The following is a 22,927-nucleotide window of genomic DNA, read 5'->3' on the forward strand; positions in this document are numbered from 1 at the left end:
ATCTCGATCGAGATAATGTGGTGGCCGTGACATGTACTGGTTACATGGATGGTGACTTGAAACACAAACATGCTGGCGTGGTGTTAGTTGGTATCTCATTCGAGATATGGCACTTTAGGCTCGGAAGGCACGTGTCATGTTTTAATTGATGGTGATATCACGATCAAGGTACTCCGCCTGAGTTGTGTCGATGTCCCAAGTTTAGAGAGAGTGAACGAATGTGAGCACCCTCATCTTGTTGCAACCACCCCTTGTAACTACCCTAAGGAGGAAAGGATTCACCTTGCCTCTTTGTTGCCTCTCATAGCAAAATCGTGATCTCTTGTACGCATGACATATCTATTTTTCTTGGATTTCTCTTCTTTTGCAAGAGCACAAAAACCAACTTCTCAAACTTCAAGGCATTTGGATTACCTTTCATCTCATGAGTCTGATGGTAAAAGCTAAACTTTGATATGAGTCCGACAACATATTCAAGACGGTAGGCACCAATGAATTGTTAGGATATACTTCATCAACACTGGCCAACTATTCCTTAAAATCCTTGTTTTTTAAAAGGAAACTTTCCATGGATTCTCCCTCATTCATATGCTTTGAATCTAATTACTTACATAGATAAGAAACATGTGCTTCATTACGTACCTGAGATACAATGACGCAAGTGCATCCCAATCATGTTTAATAGTCCTGCATGACCAAATGTGAGAAATGATACTCCTCATGAACTGACAAGTGCATCCCAATCATGTTTAATAGTCCTGCATGACCAAATGTGAGAAACGATACTCCTCATGAACTGACAAAGCAAGCAACGCATGTGCCTGCACATCTCTTCCATCCCACTTTATTTGTTCCTACGTAGAAGGTATGCTATCCCATGGTAATGTACCATGTGAAATTGAGTCCATGTCTACAGATGTGCCTTCTGCATCATGTTCATCAGAGGAACCAGGATATTTCTCAGTACCAATCACAACATTCCATAGCCCTTTGGCTACCAATACCTGCAACATCGTATAGGACCATAATAGGCAGTTGGTCCCGTCAAGCTTATCCTCAATAGATAACATCTAAAATACACCATTGTCTACCATTTCTAATAATACCCAAGCAAGTAATCACGCAACCTGCAAGTTCTAAGTGATCCTTTAATGCAACCATGATAGTTTCTAATTAGGCCAATGATAATGCAACCCTGCAAGGTGTATGAAATAAATGTAGAGTAAAGTGAGTACAAATTTTACTCGTAAGATGTAGAGATTGATGTCACTGAAGTGTAGCTCGTAGACAAGATCTAGTGTGGTGCATGTCTAATGATGCTTTCACATGTATCTCCACACCCATCTGTAGTAGATCTACAATGCTAATTCAAAATTGAATGAAGAGCAATAGAAATATGAACCTCAAAGATGTCTATAGAAAACTAAAAATCACGCGAACGGCCTCCAAAATGTGCTCAAAATAAAAATCTGATAGAAAAGCAGAATTATAAAGTACTACACACTTCACAGTCCTCTTTCTTCTCGTACAAGGGATCCTTGATAGAATGTGTTGTACAAAGGTGATAATATACCCCCAAGATGGGTTTATACTAGCACGAGGGAAAAAACCTCCTAAAGAGGGAAAAAGTGCTACAACTGATCCTAGTGTGTTCACACACATCACTACCAAATATGCTTTGTTTTTAACTTTTTTTTCAATGGTGTTTTCAAATGTTCACTCTGATGGAAGCTCCAACGTGAAAAATGATAATACTTATACTCAAAACAAATGAAATTCAATTCAGCCATTAGTACTGCCATCAGTCTCGGCTTGGCTTGTTGTAGTGTAAGTGTAAATCTTAGGACTCTGATTCAAAAGAGTTTTTAGAAGTTGTGTTGAATCAAACTTAATTCCCATGCTTTGAGAGATTATTATAATAATATGATACTTTTAAGAGAGAAAAACTATGCAATAACTCTCCTATGAATGATGAATTAGAAGAAACAAACAAACTGGTCAGAAAGAACCATAGAGAAAGCAAGATACATAGCTCAAGATTTCATTCTAAATCATTAGTTCTATTTCTAAGAGCTTGTTTTGTAAACCTAATTATTCTTATTTAAGTAGATTAGTGAGAAAATGCAAAAGCATCTTCATGGAAAGAGTACAAAAAGAGGCCCTTTAGTATTAAAAGAAATCAGAATCTGGAGGTAAGAGCATAATTTTACAATTTATTTAGTACTTTTTGAGTTATACTTTTACATATTAATGGAATTCTTATGTTTTCTTTACTCAGGATATAAATGGTTTGCATGGGTCAAGTGTAAAAATTGATCTTATCTCAAGACAAAAAGACAATGTAGGCCCTCACATCAAAGTCTTTAATTTTTACTTAGTATATAATAGATCATTTAACTTTTTGGCTTTAATATCAAAACTTATACTTATTGAGGTTATTTCTTGGGGGGTGCACTACTAGAAAACCCTTGGTATCATGTGCGTTCAAGAGGTATTTAAAAAACTCCTTAACTAAAAATTTTCCCCCAATAAAACAACCCCTCTTCACTTATAAACTAATGGATTTTTTTCTAAAGTTGAATTAAAAAACCCCTCTTGTTAATGTAATTCTATTAATTTTTCTCCATGTATCTAATTAAAAAACCCCTCCTAGTTGAACTCACATGGTACACTACCATTTTCTGAGGTGAACCCCCCGAGGGTTATTTATGATGTAGACGAGGAGCTTCACAAGTGAAGAGATGGAGACGATTCTCCTTAAATATTTTGATGTACATTTTAATTGATGATATGTCGTTAGTTGTTTTGAAAGCCACATAATGTAATATTATAAGTGAAGATAGTAGTTTTAAGATTAGTTTAAAAGAGACAGGGACTCAAAAGAGGCAAGGATTCAAACTCTTTTGGACATGAGGGATAACCTTGTGTCTTGAATTTTAGAGAGTAGATAAGAATGAATAGAAAGGATTCACATGATTTGAGTGTAGACAATGTGGATAGATTGTTATAGGGATTAGAGATAAGGTTTTTTTAGTGTAAAACTCGAAACTTTATTGTTATGTTCTATTTCATTGGAAGTGAACAACTTTTCTTTCTATTTAAATTTAGAGAATGGACAAGTCTTGGTTTAAGAACTGATATTCTTTCATAAGATGTGTTATGCTTATCTTTTTGAGTTATTTATAGAGAGCATCATCTCAAAACTTTATTGTAATTTTTTATTTCATTAGAAGTGAATTATAACTTTATAAAGAGAATGTATGAGTCTTGGTTTAAGTATTGATATTCTTTCATAAGATGTGTTATGCTTATCTTTTTGAGTTATTTATAAAGAGCATCAACTCGAAACTTTGTTATTATTTTTTATTTCATTCGAATTATTTATAAGATGTGTTATGCTTATCTTTTTGAGTTATTTATAAAGAGCATCAACTCGAAACTTTGTTGTTATTTCTAATTTCATTAGAAGTGAACAACTTTGCTTTCTATTAAAATTTAGAGAATGTAAGAGTCTTGGTTTTTCTTTCATAAGATGTGTTATACTTATCTTTATGAGTTGTCTATAAAAAACATCATTTTTTGTCAGAGCATCTAAATGTTTAATCTTCTTTAAGATATTTAATATTTATCATTATGTAATTTCTTGTTGTAAGAAAACTTGTAATCACATTATGTGAGAAATTAAACAGAAGTTATTTACTAGGTAATATCCTAGGTATAAATATGCTATGTAGGGATTTTGCAATCTAGGAAATATTTCATTTTCTCTAGCTTGCACATTCCCTGGGTAGGGGATTGAGCAAACCAAGAAAAATCATGGACTTAACTAGGTAAAATTTGGGTTCTCTATATATATATGAATATTATTTCCTATGTAGGAAATGCTGTCTATATAGAAAATAAGATTTCTTAATGAAGTTATGTAGGGAGCTTTCCATTTTCTTTAACTTTGCACAAAATTTTTAGATATGTTTATTTGTTTTTAGGAAATTACTTAGTAAATAGCTTTTTTCCCCTCTGCAGGAAACATCCAAAAGTTCGTTTTGCCATGGCCACAGCCAACAAAGTCCCGTTAAGAAAAGTCTCTATCGGGTTTTTTTTTGTTTGGGTAATGATCGTCAGTTTCTTCCTTATGGCTATCTACTGAGGGTTTGGGTGCTTCACTCTATTTATGATGTGGCCTTTGTAAGGCTATTGCTAATTTCTTTAAAGATGGCGAGTCATGATTACTTCTTTGATAGAATCAACCTGTGAATATTAAGCAGGCCTTGCTCCTTTCCATCATTATAAGCACTCAATCGCCTTCTCGCTTGCATGCTGATGTGTGTGTTTCTGCTCCACCAAACCCTTCTTGGACTACCAGCCTGACGAGTGTACATCCGTCGCCTTGTGAGGCTTACTGCCTATTTGTGTGGTACCTGTGTGCTGTTGATAATTACGCCCATACCCTAATTGGGTCCTTCTCCACACTTTTGTAGCCAAGGTATGGAAGACTTGCATAGATTATGAAATATCAGCTAGTGTATGCTTGGAGTAATGATTGAACTAATCAAAGATGTTCGTTCGACGCTAGAACCAAAGTATTGAACTCTTTCGAGACTCCTTACGAGGTTGTAAATTAAATAAGGGATCTATATAGGATGCCCTGATTTTATACAAGTTTAACGAGTCTTCAACACATGCACGCCTACATTTTGGCTTCCTTGTTTACGTACTCTTCTCTTCTTCATAAATCAACCCGCCTAGTGAGCGTTCTTTTTCCAAATTGGATGTAAATTTTGTAAGTTTAGTGTTGTATTTCATGCTCTGATTTGCAAAAGTTGGAGTCGCTGGTATGTAAATGTATTTCTTTTACTTGTGGCCCTTGGGATCATAAGAACAATCAAAATTTTGGGACTTTTATTAAAGAAGCCGGTAAGGCGAATGCATGGAAACAAGTGGTCTAGTAGTAGAGGTGGAGATCGAAGGAGAGGACCCAACGGGCAGGGGGGACCCGCACGAGCTCGACGAGGCGATTTTTGACGAAGCCGCGTGCGAGGAGGAAGTCGCCGGTGCCGCCAACGACAGTGAGGATGCGCACTTTCTGGACCTCCACGATCTGTCCCATGATGGTGAGGGTGCCCTTGTAGGTGCCGTCGTCGATGGTGGCCGTGAAGGTGTGGAAGAGCACGTAGCCTTTCTGGCTGTCCAGCACGTAGAAGCCCTGCGCCACCCCGGCCGACGCCGAGGTGTTGGAGGCGCCCAGCGTGAGGGGGGCCTCGAAGGTGGCCACCACGCCGAAGTTGAAGGGGTTGGAGAAGTTGCCCGGAGGGGGCGAACTGTACACCGAGGTGAAGTAGGTGTTATTCACGGCCGGGTTGTACACGGTGTTGTGGAGGTAGAATTTGTAGCGGGACGGGCCGTCATCATTGATCTTCTTCTTGTGGCAAGACGCCGGCGTGGCATTGAAGCTGAGCAGCGCCAGGAGCAGACATGACGCGAGGAGCCAGCGGCTGGCCATATTAATTGCTCGTAGCTAATTCTCAATACAGCGGTGATCACCCAAGAGGACCTAGCTTGATGAAGGAGCGGGGAAATGACAGAAGGTGGGAAACGTAAGGCTCAATGGGTGATAAAGCGGAAGGTGGGAAATGACAGAAGGTGGGAAACGTAAGGCTCAATGGGTGATAAAGCGGAAGGTGCTAGTAGCCTATTTGTAAATAAACCACGCCCGATGCTGAAGCTGGCAATGACCTGGCCTCGGCACTCTTCGTCAACGCCCCAAAGTTCGGCTACTACTACGGTCGTGCTCACGTCCCAGCGCATGATCTAAAAAGTGCATCCCATCACTCTTGAGTCTTGATAATAGCGGCATGGCCAATTAGTAGTCAACGCCCCCTTCTCGTGGAACTTTTTGTTAAATTAGACATCCCCCAAAGCACAACTTAACGCCCCGTTGAAGGGGTAACAAGGAAATAGGAGAAAGATTGATAAGATTAATGCAGGTTATCCAAGAGCCCTAGCTCTTCACACATTTTACCCTTCACGTAAGAAAATATATTTAAGTTTACATCCTTCAACCCAAAAAACCTTAATTTTGAACATGATATCTCAATTTTGAATGGTGACACAATCTTAACCACATTTCTCTGCTTTTATGCAAGAACAACAACAAATCCCAAGCTTTGTGAAAAAGTAGGTGTTCATATCGTTTATATGTAACTGTTTACCCATGACTTGCCTATATTAACAAAAAATGAAGTCTTATGACCTAATATTTATGGCCAAGGATTGAACCAAAACACCCACCATCTGGGAGCTTCTGCCTTATCCATGTGGCAACTCCTCAACTCCCCACTTGCAACAACAAGTAGCTCCTTTTCTTGCAATACCTTTTTGGTCCCAACCCGCGCGCCGCCGAGAGAGAGAGAGAGAGAGAGAGAGAGAGAGAGAGAGAGAGAGAGAGAGAGAGAGAGAGAGAGGAAAGAGAAGCAAGGGAAGAGAAGAGAGAGAGAGAGAGAGAGAGAGAGAGAGAGAAGAGAAGACAATAGAAGAGAGAAGGGATGGAAGAGAGCGAGAAGAGAGGAGATGAAACCGAGTAGAGAAAGACAAAAGAGAGAATAGAGAGAGAGAATAGAGAATAGAGAGAAAGAAAAGAGTAGAGAGAGAGTGAGAGACAAAGAGAGAGGAGAGAAGAGAGAGCGAGAGAGAAGAGAGAGCAGAGAGAGAAAGAAGAGAGGAGTGAGAGAGAATAGAGAGGATAGAAGAGAGAGAGAAAGGACAATAACTAGCTAAAGAGCTTGAGGCGCAAGCCCCAAAACCAGAGGTCTAATGAAAGAAGACCTCAAGAGTACTCATAAACATAAAGCACGATTAGTTGTCAACAACAATGCTAGGACCATTCAAAGTGGTTTAATTAAATAAGTTGCTTCCCTTACAAAAATAATGCTCAATCTCATGCTCAAACCAACTCTTCCCTAAGAAAACAACCCCATCAAATACACAAACCTTCCCAAGAAACTCAAAGAGAAGAGAGAGAGAGAGAGAGAGAGAGAGAGAGAGAGAGAGAAGAGGAAAGAGAAAGAGAGAGAAGAGAAGAGAGAGAGAGAGAGAGAGAGAGAGAGAGAGAGAGAGAGAGAGAGAGGGGGGGGGGGGGGGAAGAGAAGAGAAGGGAGAAGAGGAGAGCGAGAAGAGAGATAAGAGCAAGAAGAGAAGAGAGAGGAGAATCTTGAGAGAAGAGAGAGAGAGAGAAAACATAGAAGAGAACAGAGTGAAGAGAGAGGAGAGACAGGACACAAGAGAGATAGGAGAAAGAGAGAGAGACAACATAAGAGAGTAGAGAAGAGAGACAGAAGGAAGAGGAATGAGGAATGAGAGGACAGAGAGAGAGAGAGAAGAGAGAAGAGAGAAGGGCAAGAGGGATAAAAGAGGTAGAGGGAAGAGGGGTGAGAGAAGAGAGAGAGAAGAGAAGAGAGACGGGAGAAGAGTGACAAGAGTGAAAGAAGAGTGAACACAATAGAGAAAGAAGAGCGAAGGGAGAAGAGTGACAAGAGTGAGCAATGAGTGAAAAGAATAGAGAGAGAGAAGAGAGGACAAAGAGAGCAAAGAGAAGACCAACAACATAAGAGTGAGATAACAGAGAGGAGAGAAGAGAGAGATAAGAGGAGATGAGAGCGAGAAAAGAGAAGAAAGAAAGAGAGAGAGCTAGAGGAGAAAGGAGAGAGAAAAGAAAAAGAGAAAGAGAGATGTGTGTGTGTGTGTGTGTGTGTGTGTGTGTGAGTGAGTGAGAGAGAGAGAGAGAGAGAGATAGGGGGAAGAGAGACAATAAAGAAGAGAGAAGAGAAGAGAGAAGAGAGAGACAGAGAGAAAAAGAGAAAGAAAATATATAGAGAAGAGAAGAGAAGAGAGAGACAGAGAGAAAAAGAGAAAGAGAAAATATAGAGAAAAGAGAAGAGGGAGAGATCAGAGAAGAGAAAAGAGAGAAGAGAGAGAAAAGAGGGAGAGATCGGAGAAGAGACAAAACAGGGGAGAAAAAAGAGGAGAGAGAAGATAGAAAGAGTGAAGAGGGAGAAGAGAGAGGTGAAGAGAGGAGAGAGAAGAGAGAAGGGAAGAGTGAGAGAAGAGAGAGAAGGGACACTTAGAGATATAGGAGAGAGAAGCAAGGAAAGAAAAGAGAGAGAAGAGTAAAGAGAGAAGAGAGAAAAAGAGAAGCAAGAAGCGAGGGAAGAAAAGAGAGAAGAGAAAAAAGAAGAAAAAGAGAAGAGAAGAGAGAGAGAGAGAGAGAGAGAGAGAGAGAGAGAGAGAGAAAAGAAGAAAAAGAGAAGAGAAGAGAGAGAGAGAGAGAGAGAGAGAGAACAAAACAGAACAGAAAAGGAGAGAAGAGAAAGAAGACAAGAGAGAAGAGAGAAGTGAGAAAAGAGGAGAGAGAGAAGAGAAGAGACCAAAGAGAGAGGAGAGCAAAAGAAGATAGAAGAGAGAGGAACGAGGAGAGGAGAGCATAGATAAGGGAACGAGAGAGAAGAGAGAACAGAGAACAGAGAACAGAGAACAGAGAAGAGAAGAGTTAGATAAGAGAGAGAGAGAGAGAGAGAGAGAGAGAGAGAGAGAAGTGAAAGAATATAGAGAAAAGAGAAGAGGGAGAGATCAAAGAAGAGAGAACAGAGAACAGAGAGAAGAAAGGGAGAGAAAAGAGAACAGAGAGAAAAGAGAAAGAGAGAGAAGAAGAGGGAGAAGAGATGAGACGAGAGAGAGAATAGAGAGAGAAGAGAGAGAGAGGACAAAGATAAGGGACAAGGGATAGAAGAGGGAGAAGCAAGGGAATAGAAAAGAGAGGGAGAGAGAAGAGCAGAGAGGATAAAAGAAAAGAAAGAGAGAAGAGAAGAGAGAATAGAGAGAAGAAAAGAGAAGAGAGAAGAGAGAAGAGACAAGAGACGATAGAAGAGAGAGAAAAGAGAAGAGAGAAAGAGAGACCAAAGAGAGAGGAGAAAAAGAGAGAAAATAAAAGAGAGAAGAGAGAGAAACAAGAGAAGAAAGGGACAAGAGAGAAGAGATAGCAGAGAGAAAGAGGAGAGCAAGAAGAGACAAGAGAGAAGAGAAGAGAGATAGAGGGAAGCGAGAATACAAAGAGAAAGGACAAGAAAGAGAAGAGAGATGAGATAGAAGAGACAAGAGAGAAAGAAGAGAGAGATAAGACAAGAGAGAAGAAAGAAGAGAGAGATGAACGAGAGATGAGAGAGGAGAAGAGAAGACAAAGAGAGAGGAGAGAAGAGAGAGAAGAAAAGAGTAATAGAAGAGAGAAGGGAGAAAAGAGAAAGAGAGAGAGAGAGAGAAAAGATAAGAGACAAGAGAGAGAAAATTTACAAGAGGAGTGAGATAAGAGAGAAGAGAGAGAAGAGAAGACAAAAGAGAGAGAGAGAGAAAGAAGAGAGAGATCAAAGAAGAGAGGGGAGAGAAAAGAGACAAAGAAGAGAGAGGAGAGAAGGGACAGAGAAGATAGAAGAGCGAAGAGAGAGACATATAAGATAGAGAGAAGAGAGAAGGAAGAAGAGAGAGGAGAGACATATAAGATAGAGAGAAGGGAGAAGAGAGAGGAGAGACATAACATAGAAGAGCAAAGAGTTAAAGGGGAGAGGGAAGAGAGAGAGAGAGAGAGAGAGAGAGAGAGAGGGAAGAGACGATTAAGAGAAGAGAGAGAAGACAAAGAGAGAAGAGTGACAAAAGGGAAAGGATAGAAGAAAGAGACAAAAGAGAGAGGAGTGGAGAGCGAGAAATGAGAAAGAGAGAAGAGTGAGAGAGAAGCGAGAAAAGAGAGAGAAGAGGAGAGAAAAGAGAGAGAAGAGAAGATAGAAGAGAGGAGAGAGGAGAGAGGAGAGAGAGAAGAGGAAGAAAGAAGAGAGAAGAGAGGGAAAAGAAGAGAGAGAGGCTAAAGAGAGAATACAGGAGAGAGAAGAGAGAGAAAAGGAAGAGAGAAGGGAGAAGAGAGAAAGAAGAGGAGAGAAGAGAGAAGCGAGAGAGAGTCAAGAAAGACATGAGAGAGAGAAGAATAGAGAAGAGAGAGAAGAGAGAAGAGAGAAGAGAGAGTGAGAGAAGAGATGAGGGAGGAGAGAGATAGAAGAGAGAGAACAAGAGTTAGATAAAAGAGAAGAGAAGAGAGAGAGCAAAGGAGAAGAGACAAGAGAAGAGACGAAGAGAAAGGAGAGAAGAGAGGAGAGAGCAGAGAGAAGCAAGGGAAGAAGAGGAGAGAAGAGAAGAGAGGAGAGAGGAGAAGAGACAAGAGAAGAGATGGAGAGAGGAGAGGAGAGAGAAGAGAGCAGTGAGGGAAGATGAGGAGAGAAGAGAAGAGGGAAAGGAGAGAAGTGAGAAGAGAGAGAGAGATATAGAGAGAGAGAGAGAGGAGAGAGAAGAGACGAGAGAGAAGAGAGAGAGAGGAGAGAGAAGAGAGGAAAGAGGAAAGAGAGAAAAGAGGAGAGGAGAGCGAGAAGAGGGAAGAGAGAGAGAGAGAGAGAGAGAGAGAGAGAGAGAGAAGGAAGAGAGAAGAGAAGAGAGAGAGGAGAGAGAGAACATAGAGAAGAGAGAGAAGAGAAGAGAAGAAAAAAGAGAGGAGAGGAGAGGAGAGAGAGAAGAGAGAAGAGAAGAGAGAGAAGAGAATAGAGAGATGAGAGAAGAGAGTAGTGAAGAGAGGAAAAAGAGAGAGGAGAAAGGAGAGAGAAGAGGGAAGAGATGATGATGAGGAGGCCAAGTAGTAACCTATGGGACCAAAAGGTGATACCGATTCTCCATCCTAGCGAGGGAGGGTAGTGTGGCAATCAAGTAGATTCGGACGATGCTAAAAAAGGACTCGTGCATAAGTCCTGAGTCTTTAGGAATGAGCTTGTAGTAGTTGCAAAGGACTAGTATAACCCTCTATTAAATGGGAAAACTGAAGTCAAATGTGAGTATAATCCAAGCACACAATCAAGAAGTGTTCTTCATCCTCAACTGCGTAGGAAAGAGAAGAGAAAGGAGAGGAGAGAGATAAGAGAAAGGAGAGGAAAGAGAGAAGAACAAAGAGATAAGAGAAACAAAATAGAGAGAAGAACAAAGAGATAAGAGAAACAAAATAGAGAGAACATAGAGAAAAAAGAGAAGAGAAAAGAAGAGAGAAAAGAAAGAGGAGAGGAGAGGAGAAAAGATAAGAGAGAGAATAGAAAGAGAAGAGAGAACATAGAAAAGAAAAAAGAGAATAAAGAGAGGGGACAGAGGAAAGAGGGGGAAGAGGGAAGAGAGAGACTAGAGAGAGGGACGACAAAAAAAAGAGGAGGACGAGGAGAGAGAGAAGAGAAGAGAGAGAACAGAGAAGAGAGAGAACAGAGAGGAGACAGAGAGGAGACAAGAGAGAAGAGAAAGAGGAGTTAAGAGAGACAAGAGAGAACAGAGAAGAGAAGAGTTAGATAAGAGGAGTTAAGAGAGAGACAAGAGAAAAAAGAGAATAAAGAGAGGGGAGAGAGAAAAGAGGGGGAAGAGGGAAGAGAGACCAGAGAGAGGAACGACAAAGAAAAGAGAAGAGGACGAGGAGAGAGAGAGAGAAGAGAAGAGAGTGAAGAGAGAAGAGAGAGAGAGGAGTTAAGAGAGAGACAAGAGAGAACAGAGAAGAGAAGAGTTAGATAAGAGAGAAGCGAGAGAGAATGAAAGAAGAGAGGACATAACATAGAGAGGAGGGAGAAGTGAGAAGAAAGAGAGAAGAGAAGAGAGAGGAGAGCAAAGGAGAGGAGAGGAGAGTGAAGAGAGAAGAAGGAAGAGAAGAGAGAGAGAAGGGAAGAGAAGAGAGAGAGAAGAGAGAAGGGAGAGAAAAGAGAGAAGATATAGAGGCGAGAGAAGCGAGGGAAGAGAAGAGAGAAGTGAGGAGAGGAGAGATGACAAGAGAGAAGAGGAGAGAAAGGAGGAGAGGAGAGAGAGAGAGAGAGAAGAAGAAAGAGCAAGAAGACAAAGAGAAAGAGAGAACAAAAAGAGAAGTGAGAAGAGAGAGAGAGAGACAAAGAGAGAGAGGGGAGAGAGATAATGGAGAGCACAGAGAAGAGGAAGATAGAGAGAAAAGTGAGAGAGAGAGAAGAGAGAAGCGAGAAAAGAGAGAAGAGAGAGAAAAGGCATAAGTGGGAGGAGAAAGTAGAGAGAGTAAAGAAGAGTAAGATAAGAGAGAGAGATTAGAGAAGAGAGAAGAAATAGAGAGAAGAGATGAGAGAGAGAGATAAGAGAGAAAAGAGAGACATACAGAAGAGAGGAGAGAAGTGAGAGAGGAGAAAGAGAATGTAGAAGAGAAAAAAGAGAAGAAATAGAAGGTAGAGAAAGAGAAGAGGGAGATGAACGAAGAGATAAAAAGAGAGATGAGAGAAGTAAGAGAGAAGATAGAAGAACGAGAAGAGAGAATAGATAGAGAAGAGAGAGGAGAGAGAAGATAAAAGAGAGATAGAAGAGGAAGAGAGAAAGGAGAGGAGAGAAAAAAGAGGGAGAGAGGAGAGAACAAGAGAAGAGAGAGGTAAGGGGAAGAGTGAGGAGAGAGAGAGTAGAGAAGAGAGACAAGGGAGAATAGAGAGAGAAGAAAGAGGAGAGAATCTAGAAAGAATAGAGAGAGAAAAAAGAGGAGAGAAGAGAGAAAAGAGAGAGGAGAGAGAGAAAAGAGAAGAGAGAGAGAAGAGAAAAGAAAGAAGACAGAAGAGCGAGAAGAAAGAAGATAGAAGAGAGAGAAGAGAGGAGAGAGAGAGAAGAAGCGAAAGAATAGAGAAGAGAAGAGTTAGATAAGAGAGAGAGAGAGAGAGAGAGAGAGCGAGAGAAGCGAAAGAATATAGAAAAAAGAGAAGAGGGAGAGATCAAAGAAGAGAGAACAGAGAATAGAGAGAAGAAAGGGAGAGAAAAGAGAAAGAGAGAGAAGAAAAGGGAGAAGAGATGAGCTGAGAGAGAAGAGAGAGAGAGAGAGGACAAAGATAAGGGACAAGAGATAGAAGAGGCAGAAGCAAGGGAAGAGAAAAGAGAAGGAGAGAGAAGAGCAGAGAGGATAAAAGAAAAGAAAGAGAGAAGAGAAGAGAGAATAGAGAGAAGAAAAGAGAAGGGAGAAGAGATAAGAGAGAAGAGACGATAGAAGAGAGAGAAAAGAGAAGAGAGACCAAAGAGAGAGGAGAAAAAGAGAGAAAATAGAAGAGAGAAGAGAGAGAAACAAGAGAAGAAAATAGAAGAGAGAAGAGAGAGAAACAAGAGAAGAAAGAGACAAGAGAGAAGAGATAAGAGAGAGAGAGAGAGAGGAGAGCAAGAAGAGACAAGAGAGAAGAGAAGAGAGATAGAGGGAAGCGAGAATAGAGAGAGAAGAGAGAGGAGAGAAGAGACAAGAGAGAGAGAAGAGAGATGAGATAGAAGAGACAAGAGAGAAATAAGACATATAAGACAAGAGAGAAGAGAGAAGAGAGAGATGAGAGAGGAGAAGAGAAGAGAGAGAGAGATAAGAGAAGAGTAATAGAAGAGACAAGAGAGAAATAAGACACATAAGACAAGAGAGAGAAGAGAAGAGAGAAGAGAGAAGAGAGAGATGAGCGAGAGATGAGAGCGGAGAAGAGAAGAGATAAGAGAGAGAAAGAGGAGAGCAAAAAGAGACAAGAGAGAAGAGAAGAGAGATAGAGGGAAGCGAGAATACAGAGAGAAGAGAGAGGAGAGAAGAGACAAGAGAGAGAAGAGAGATGAGATAGAAGAGACAAGAGAGAAATAAGATAGATAAGACAAAAGAGAAGAGAGAAGATAGAAGAGAGAGATGAGCGAGAGATGAGAGAGGAGAAGAGAAGAGAGAGAGAGAGAGAGAAGAGAAAAGAGAAGAGTAATAGAAGAGATAAGGGAGAAAAGAGCTAGAAGAGAGAGAGAGAGAGAGAGAGAGAGAGAGAGAGAGAGAGAACATAAGAGATGAGAGAGAAAATTTAGAAGAGGAGTGAGATAAGAGAGAAGAGAGAGAAGAGAAGACAAAAGAGAGAGAGAGAGAGAGAGAGAGAGAGAGAGAAGAGAGTGATTAGAGAAGAGAGGGAAGAGAAAAGAGACAAAGAAGAGAGAGGAGAGAAAGGACAGAGAAGCGAAGAGATAGAGACATATAAGATAGAGAGAAGGGCGAAGGTAGAAGAGAGAGGAGAGACATAACATAGAAGACAAAAGAGTGAGAGGGGAGAGGGGGGAGAGAGAGAGAGAGAGAGAGAGAGAGAGAGAGAGAGAAGAGACGATTAAGAGAAGAGAGAGAAGACAAAAAGAGAAGAGTGACAAAAGGGAAAGGATAGAAGAAAGAGACAAAAGATAGAGGAGAGGAGAGCGAGAAATGAGAAAGAGAGAAGAGTGAGAAAGAAGCAAGAAAAGAGAGAGAAGAGTGAGAGAAAAGAGAGAGAAGAGAAGATAGAAGAGAGGAGAGAGGAGAGAGGAGAGAGAGAGAGAGAGAGAGAAAAGGAAGAGAGAAGAGAGAAGAGAGGGGAAAGAGGAGAGAGAGGCTAAAGAGAGAATACAAGAGAGAGAAGAGAGAGAAAAGGAAGAGAGAAGGGAAAAGAGAGAAAGAAGAGGAGAGAAGAGAGAAGCGAGAGAGAGTCAAGAAAGACACGAGAGAGAGAAGAGAGAAGAGAGAGTGAGAGAAGAGACGAGAGAGGAGAGAGATAGAAGAGAGAGAACAAGAGTTAGATAAAAGAGAAGAGAAAGAGAAGAGAAGAGAGAGAGCAAAGGAGAAGAGACAAGAGAAGAGAGGGAGAGAAAGGAGAGAAGAGAGGAGAGAGCAGAGAGAAGTGAGGGAAGAAGAGGAGAGAGGAGAAGAGACAAGAGAAGAGAGGGAGAGAAAGGAGAGGAGAGAGGAGAGAGCAAGAGAGAATGTGAGGGAAGACGAGGAGAGAAGAGAAGAGGGAAAGGAGAGAAGCGAGAAGAGAGAGAGAGAGAGATAGAGAGAGAGAGAGGAGAGAGAAGAGAGGAAAGAGGAAAGAGGAAAGAGAGAGAAAAGAGGAGAGGAGAGCGAGAAGAGAGGAGAGAGAGAGAGAGAGAGAGAGAAGCAAGAGAGAAGAGAGAGAGGAGAGAGAGAACATAGAGAAGAGAGAGAAGAGAAGAGAAGAAAAAAGAGAGGAGAGGAGAGGAGAGAGAGAAGAGAGAAGAGAAGAGAGAGAAGAGAGAGAAGAGAGAAGAGAGTAGTGAAGAGAGAAAAAAGAGAGAGGAGAGAGGAGAGAGAAGAGGAAAGAGATGATGATGAGGAGGCCAAGTAGTAACCTATGGGACCAAAAGGTGATACCGACGAGTCTCCATCCTAGGGAGGGAGGGTAGTGCGGCAATCAAGTAGATTCGGACGATGCTAAAAAAAGGACTCGTGCATAAGTCATGAGGCTTTAGGAATGAGCTTGTATAGCAAAAGACTAGTACAACCCTCTAATAAATGGGGAAACTAAAGTCAAATGTGAGTATAATCCAGGCAAACAATCAAGAAGTGTACTAAGACTTCATCCTCAACTACGTAGGAAAGAGAAGAGAAAGGAGAGGAGAGAGAGAAGAGAGAAGAAATAAGAGAAACAAAATAGAGAGAACATAGAGAAAAAAGAGAAGAGAAAAGAAGAGAGAAAAAACAAAGAGGAGAGAAGAGAAGAGAAAAGATAAGAGAGAGAATAGAAAGAAAAGAGAGAGCACATAGAAGAGAAAAAAGAGAATAAAGAGAGGGGAGAGAAAAAAGAGGGGGAAGAGGGAAGAGAGAAGAGAGAGACCAGAGAGAGGGACGACAAAGAAAAGAGAAGAGGACGAGGAGAGAGAGAAGAGAAGAGAGAGAACAGAGAAGAGAGAGAGAGGAGACAAGGGAAAAGAGAAAGAGGAGTTAAGAGAGACAAGAGAGAACAGAGAAGAGAAGAGTTAGATAAGAGGAGTTAAGAGAGAGACAAGAGAAAAAAGAGAATAAAGAGAGGGGAGAGAGAAAAGAGGGGGAAGAGGGAAGAGAGACTAGAGAGAGAGACGACAAAGAAAAGAGAAAAGGAGGAGGAGAGAGAGAAGAGAAGAGAGAGTGAAGAGAGAAGAGAGAGAGGAGATAAGGGAGAAGAGAAAGAGGAGTTAAGAGAGAGATAAGAGAGAACAGAGAAGAGAAGAGTTAGATAAGAGAGAAGTGAGAGAGAATGAAAGAAGAGAGGACATAAGAGAGGAGAGGAGGGAGAAGTGAGAAGAAAGAGAGAAGAGAAGAGAGAGGAGAGCAGAGGAGAGCAGAGGAGAGCGAAGAGAGAAGAAAGAAGAGAAGAGAGAGAGAAGGGAAGAGAAGAGAGAGAGAAGAGAGAAGGGAGAGAAAAGAGAGAAGAGATAGAGGCGAGAGAAGCAAGGGAAGAGAAGAGAGACGTGAGGAGAGGAGAGATGACGAGAGAGAAGAGGAGAGAAAGGAGGAGAGGAGAGAGAGAGAGAGAGAGAAGAAAGAGCAAGAAGAGAGAAAGACAAAGAGACAGAGAGAACAAAAAGAGAAGAGAGAAGAGAGAGAGAGAAAAAGAGAGAAGAGAGAGGGGAGAGAGATAATGGAGAGCAGAGAGAAGAGGAAGATAGAGAGAAAAGTGAGAGAGAGAGAGAAGAGAGAAGCGAGCAAAGAGAGAAGGGAGATAGAGAAGGCATAAGTGGGAGGAGAAAGTAGAGAGAGTAAAGAAGAGTAAGATAAGAGAGAGAGATTAGAGAAGAGAGAAGAGATGAGAGAGAGAGAGAGATAAGAAAGAAAAGAGAGACATACAGAAGAGAGAAGAGAGAAGTGAGAGAGGAGAGAGAGAATGTAGAAGAGAAAAAAGAGAAGAAATAGAAGGTAGAGAAAGAGAAGAGAGAGATTACCGAAGAGATAAAAAGAGAGATGAGAGAAGTAAGAGAGAAGATAGAAGAACGAGAAGAGAGAAAAGATAAGAGAGAGGAGAGAGAAGATAAAAGAGAGATAGAAGAGGAAGAGAGAAAGGAGAGGAGAGAAAAAAGAGAGAGAGAGGAGAGAACAAGAGAAGAGAGAGGTAAGGGGAAGAGTGAGGAGAGAGAGAGTAGAGAGAGAGAAAAGGGCGAATAGAGAGAGAGAAGAGGAGAGAGAGAAAGAATAGAGAGAGAAGAAAGAAGAGAGAAGAGAGAAAGAGAGAGGAGAGAGAAGAGAAGAGTGAGATAATAGAAAAGAGAGAGATCAAAGAAGAGAAAAGAGAGAAGAGAGAAGAGAGAGAAAGAAAGGAGATAGAAGAGAGAGAAGAGAGAGAGGGAGGAGAGAGAGAGAGAGAGAGAGAGAGAGAGAAGCGAAAGCATAGAGAAGAGAACAGTTAGATAAGAGAGAGAGAGAGAGAGAGAGAGAGCGAGAGAAGCGAAAGAATATAGAAAAAAGAGAAGAGGGAGAGATCAAAGAAGAGAGAACAGAGAACAGAGAGAAGAAAGGGAGAGAAAAGAGAAAGAGAGAGAAGAAGAGGGAGAAGAGATGAGCTGAGAGAGAAGAGAGGACAAAGATAAGGGACAAGAGATAGAAGAGGGAGAGAGGACAAAGATAAGGGACAAGAGATGAAGCTGAGAGAGAAGAGAGAGAGAGGACAAAGATAAGGACAAGAGATAGAAGAGGGAGAAGCAAGGGAAGAGAAAAGAGAGGGAGAGAGGAGCAGAGAGGATAAAAGAAAAAAAAAAGAAGAGAAGAGAAGCAAGGCAAGAGAAAAGAGAGGGACAGAGGAGCAGAGAGGATAAAAAGAAAAAAAAGAAGAGAAGAGAGAATAGAGAGAAGAAAAGAGAAGGGAGAAGCGATTAAGAGAGAAGAGAGGATAGAAGAGAGAGAAAAGAGAAGAGAGAAAGAGAGACCAAAGACAGAGGAGAAAAGAGAGAAAATAGAAGAGAGAAGAGAGAGAAACAAGAGAAGAAAGAGACAAGAGAGAAGAGATAAAAGAGAGAAACAGGAGAGCAAGAAGAGACAAGAGAGAAGAGAAGAGAGATAGGGGGAATACAGAGAGAAGAGAGAGGAGAGAAAAGACAAGAGAGAGAAGAGAGATGAGATAGAAGAGACAAGAGAGAAATAAGAGAGAGATAAGACAAGAGAGAAGAGAGAAGAGAGAGATGAGCGAGAGATGAGAGAGGAGAGAAGAGAGAAGAGAGAGAAAAGACAAGAGAGATGAGCGAGAGATGAGAGAGGAGAGAAGAGAGAGGAGAGAAAAGACAAGAGAGAGAAGAGAGATGAGATAGAAGAGACAAGAGAGAAATAAGAGAGAGATAAGACAAGAGAGAAGAGAGAAGAGAGAGATGAGCGAGAGATGAGAGAGGAGAGAAGAGAGAAGAGAGAGATGAGCGAGAGATGAGAGAGGAGAAGAGAAGAGAGAGAGAGAGGAGAGAAGAGAGAAGAGAAGAGTAATAGAAAAGAGAAGGGAGAAAAGAGCTAGAAGAGAGAGAGAGAGAGAGAGAGAGAGAGAGAGAAGATAAGAGACAAGAGAAAGAAAATCTAGAAGAGGAGTGAGATAAGAGAGAAGAGGAGAGAGAGAAAATAGAAGAGAGAAGAGAGAAGAGAGAAGAGAGAAGAGAGAAGAACGAGAGAGAAGAGAGAAGAGAGAACATAGAGAGAAAGAAGAGGAGAGAACAGAACAGAACAGAAGAGGAGAGAAGAGAGAGAAGACAAGAGAGGAGAGAGAAGCGATAAAGGAGGAGAGAGAGAAGAAAGACCAAAGAGAGAGGAGAGAGAGAAAATAGAAGAGAGAAGAGAGAAGAGAGAAAATAGAAGAGAGAAGAGAGAAGAGAGAAGAGAGAAGAGAGAAGAACGAGAGAGAAGAGAGAAGACAGAAGAGAGAAGAGAGAAGTTAAATAAGAGAGAGAGAGAGAGAGAGAGAGAGAGAGAGAGAGAGAGAAGCGAAAGAATATAGAGAAAAGAGGAAGAGGGAGAGATCAAAGAAGAGAGAACAGAGAATAGAGAGAAGAAAGGGAGAGAAAAGAGGAGAGAGAAAAGAGAAAGAGAGAGAAGAAGAGGGAGAAGAGATGAGATGAGAGAGAGAATAGAGAGAGAAGAGAGAGAGAGAGAGGACAAAGATAAGGGACAAGAGATAGAAGAGGGAGAAGCAAGGGAAGAGAAAAGAGAGGGAGAGAGAAGAGCAGAGAGGATAAAAGAAAAGAAAGAGAGAAGAGAAGATAGAGAGAAGAAAAGAGAATGGAGAAGAGATAAGAGAGAAGAGACGATAGAAGAGAGAGAAAAGAGAAGAGAGAAAGAGAGACCAAAGAGAGAGGAGAAAAAGAGAGAAAATAGAAGAGAGAAGAGAGAAACGAGAGAAGAAAGAGACAAGAGAGAAAATAGAAGAGAGAAGAGAGAGAAACAAGAGAAGAAAGAGACAAGAGAGAAAAGATAGGAGAGAGAAAGAGGAGAGCAAGAAGAGACAAGAGAGAAGAGAAGAGAGATAGAGGGAAGCGAGAATACAGAGAGAAGAGAAAGGAGAGAAGAGACAAGAGAGATGAGATAGAAGAGACAAGAGAAAAAGAAGAGAGAGATAAGACAAGAGAGAAGAGAGAAGAGAGAGATGAGCGAGAGATGAGAGAGGAGAAGAGAAGAGAGAAGAGAGAGATGAGCGAGAGATGAGAGAGGAGAAGAGAAGAGAGAGGAGAAGAGGAGAGAAGAGAGAAGAGAGAAAAGAGCTAGAAGAGAGAGAGAGAGAGAGAGAGAGAGAGAGAGAGAGAGAGAGAGAGGATAAGTGACAAGAGAGAGAGATGAGCGAGAGATGAGAGAGGAGAAGAGAAGAGAGAGGAGAAGATGAGAGAGGAGAGAAGAGAGAAAAGAGCTGAGAGAGAGAGAGAGAGAGAGAGAGAGAGAGAGAGAGAGAGGATAAGAGACAAGAGAGAGAAAAGAGAAGAGTAATAGAAGAGAGAAGAGAGAAAAGAGCTAGAGAGAGAGAGAGAGAGAGAGAGAGAGAGAGGATAAGAGACAAGAGAGAGAAAATTTAGAAGAGGAGTGAGATAAGAGAGAAGAGAGAGAAGAGAAGACAAAAGAGAGAGAGAGAGAAGAGAGTGATCAGAGAAGAGAGGGGAGAGAAAAGAGACAAAGAAGGGACAGGAGAGAAAGGACAGAGAAGATAGAAGAGCGAAGAGAGAGACATATAAGATAGAGAGAAGAGAGAAGGGAGAAGAGAGAGGAGAGACATAACATAGAAGAGAAAAGAGTGAGAGGGGCAAGGGGAGAGAGAAGAGAGAAGAGAGAGAGAGAGAGAGAGAGAGAGAGAGAGAAGAGACGATTAAGAGAAGAGAGAGAAGAAAAAGAGAGAAGAGTGACAAAAGGGAAAGGATAGAAGAAAGAGACAAAAGAGAGAGGAGAGGAGAGCGAGAAATGAGAAAGAGAGAAGAGTGAGAGAGAAGCTAGAAAAGAGAGAAGAGTGAGAGAAAAGAGAGAGAAGAGAAGATACAAAAGAGGAGAGAGGAGAGAGAGAAGAGGAAGAAAGAAGAGAGAAGAGAGGGGAAAGAAGAGAGAGAGGCTAAAGAGAGAATACAGGAGAGAGAAGAGAGAGAAAAGGAAGAGAGAAGGGAGAAGAGAGAAGAGAGAAGAGGAGAGAAGAGAACAGAATAGAAGAGGAGAGAAGAGAGAGAAGACAAGAGAGGAGAGAGAAGAGAGACCAAAGAGAGAGGAGAGAAAGAGAAAATAGAAGAGAGAAGAGAGAAGAGAGAAGAACGAGAGAGAAGAGAGAACAGAGAACAGAGAACAGAGAAGAGAAGAGTTAGATAAGAGAGAGAGAGAGAGAGAGAGAGAGCGAGAGCGAGAGCGAGAGATGCGAAAGAATATAGAGAAAAGAGAAGAGGGAGAGATAAAAGAAGAGAGAACAAAGAACAAAGAGAAGAAAGGGAGAGAAAAGAGGAGAGAGAAAATAGAAAGAGAAAGAAGAAGAGGGAGAAGAGATGAGATGAGAGAGAGAATAGAGAGAGAAGAGAGAGAGAGAGGACAAAGATAAGGGACAAGAGATAGAAGAGGGAGAAGCAAGGGAAGAGAAAAGAGAGGGAGAGAGAAGAGCAGAGAGGATAAAAGAAAAGAAAGAGAGAAGAGAAGAGAGAATAGAGAGAAGAAAAGAGAAGGGAGAAGAGATAAGAGAGAAGAGACAATAGAAGAGAGAGAAAAGAGAAGAGAGAAGAGAGAGAAATAAGAGAAGAAAGAGACAAGAGAGAAGAGATAGGAGAGAGAAAGAGGAGAGCAAGAAGAGACAAGAGAGAAGAGAAGAGAGATAGAGGGAAGCGAGAGTATAGAGAGAAGTTAGCGGAGACATTGGAAAATATCTGGACTCAAAAGAGGGATGTTTCAATAATGATATAATCCTCCATCGTCCTGTATCAAACGACAAAGCAAAACCTCCAACCTCCTTCATCTCCATCAAAGATAACGACAATCTCCTTCATCTCCATCTCCTGCGACCAACGTCGATTCGTTTTCCTAGTACTTTTATCTCTTTTGTGCTTCCTTCTCCTTTTGTTATTTCGTTCTCTTGGTTTCATTCTTGCAGAACTCCTTGCTTTGTTTTTTCATGATATAAACGTTATGGTGAATTGAAAACCTATGACTCCTCACATTATGGTGAATTGACTCACCACAATGCGAGGAAGACTATTTTAATTCGTTTGGCACCTCCTCTCTCAGTATGGGTACATGAGAAGTATCTTTATTTGTAATTCACCATAACGTGAGAGGCGACAACAAAGCATGCAAAAGTCCTCATGTAGCGGTGAATCAATTCACCATAACGCGAGTGAAGGTCCCATAGGAAGCATAATATGCCTCCTCGCATTATGGTGAGAGACAAGAGAAAAAGAAGAGAGAGGAGAGAAAGGACAAAGAAGATAGAAGAGCGAAGAGAGAGACATATAAGATAGAGAGAAGAGAGAAGGGAGAAGAGAGAGGAGAGACATAATATAGAAGTGAAAAGAGTGAGGGGAAAGGAGAGAGAGGAGAGAGAGAGAGAGAGAGAGAGAGAGAGAGAGAAGAGACGATTCAGAGAAGAGAGAGAAGACAAAGAGAGAAGAGTGACAAAAGGGAAAGGATAGAAGAAAGAGACAAAAGAGAGAGGAGAGGAGAGCGAGAAATGAGAAAGAGAGAGAAGAGAGAGAAAAGAGAGAAGAGTGAGAGAAAAGAGAGTAGAGTGAGAGAGAAGCGAGAAAAGAGAGAGAAGAGTGAGAGAAAAGAGAGAGAAGAGAAGATACAAGAGAGGAGAGAGGAGAGAGGAGAGAGAGAAGAGGAAGAAAGAAGAGAGGAGAGAGGGGAAAGAAGAGAGAGGCTAAAGAGAGAATACATGAGAGAGAAGAGAGAGAAAAAGAAGAGAGAAGGGAGAAGAGAGAAAGAAGAGGAGAGAAGAGAAAAAGAAGAGAGAAGGGAGAAGAGAGAAAGAAGAGGAGAGAAGAGAGAAGCGAGAGAGAGTCAAGAAAGACATGAGAGAGAGAAGAATAGAGAAGAGAGAGAGAGAGAGAGAGAGAGAGAGAGAGAGTCAAGAAAGACATGAGAGAGAGAGAAGAATAGAGAAGAGATAAGAGAGAGAGAGAGAGAGAGAGAGAGAAGAGACGAGGGAGGAGAGAGAGAGAAGAGAGAGAACAAGAGTTAGATAAAAGAGAAGAGAAGAGAGAGAGCAAAGGAGAAGAGACAAGAGAAGAGAGGGAGAGAAAGGAGAGAAGAGAGGAGAGAGCAAAGAGAAGCAAGGGAAGAAGAGGAGAGAAGAGAAGAGGAAAAGGAGAGAAGCGAGAAGAGAGAGAGAGAGATATAGAGAGAGAGGAAAGAGAGAGAAGAGAGAAGAGAGGAAAGAGGAAAGAGAGAGAAAAGAGGAGAGGAGAGCGAGAAGAGAAAAGAGAGAGAGAGAGAGAGAGAGAGAGAGAGAAGAGAAGAGAGAGAGGAGAGAACATAGAGAAGAGAGAGAAGAGAACAGAAGAAAAAAGAGAGGAGAGAAGAGGAGAGAGACAAGAGAGAAGAGAAGAGAGAGAGGAGAGAGAAGAGAATAGAGAGATGAGAGAAGAGGGTAGTGAAGAGAGAAAA

The 22,927-nt window shown here is 41.4% G+C and overlaps 1 protein-coding gene across 1 annotated transcript; it reads right to left on the bottom strand.

Annotated features, from left to right (window-relative positions):
- Nucleotides 1-4,870: 4,870 nt before the first annotated feature.
- LOC147609051 (dirigent protein 6-like) lies at nt 4,871-5,679 on the bottom strand. The gene has a single exon (XM_086788398.1). The coding sequence runs from the start codon at nt 5,498-5,500 to the stop codon at nt 4,943-4,945; it is 558 nt and encodes a 185-aa protein (XP_086644524.1). The 5' UTR covers nt 5,501-5,679; the 3' UTR covers nt 4,871-4,942.
- Nucleotides 5,680-22,927: the final 17,248 nt, after the last annotated feature.

Source organism: Cibotium barometz, chromosome 52 (genome assembly GCF_041138505.1).
Source record: "Cibotium barometz isolate CiBa-2024 chromosome 52, ASM4113850v1, whole genome shotgun sequence".
In the NCBI taxonomy this organism is placed as follows: domain Eukaryota; kingdom Viridiplantae; phylum Streptophyta; class Polypodiopsida; order Cyatheales; family Cibotiaceae; genus Cibotium; species Cibotium barometz.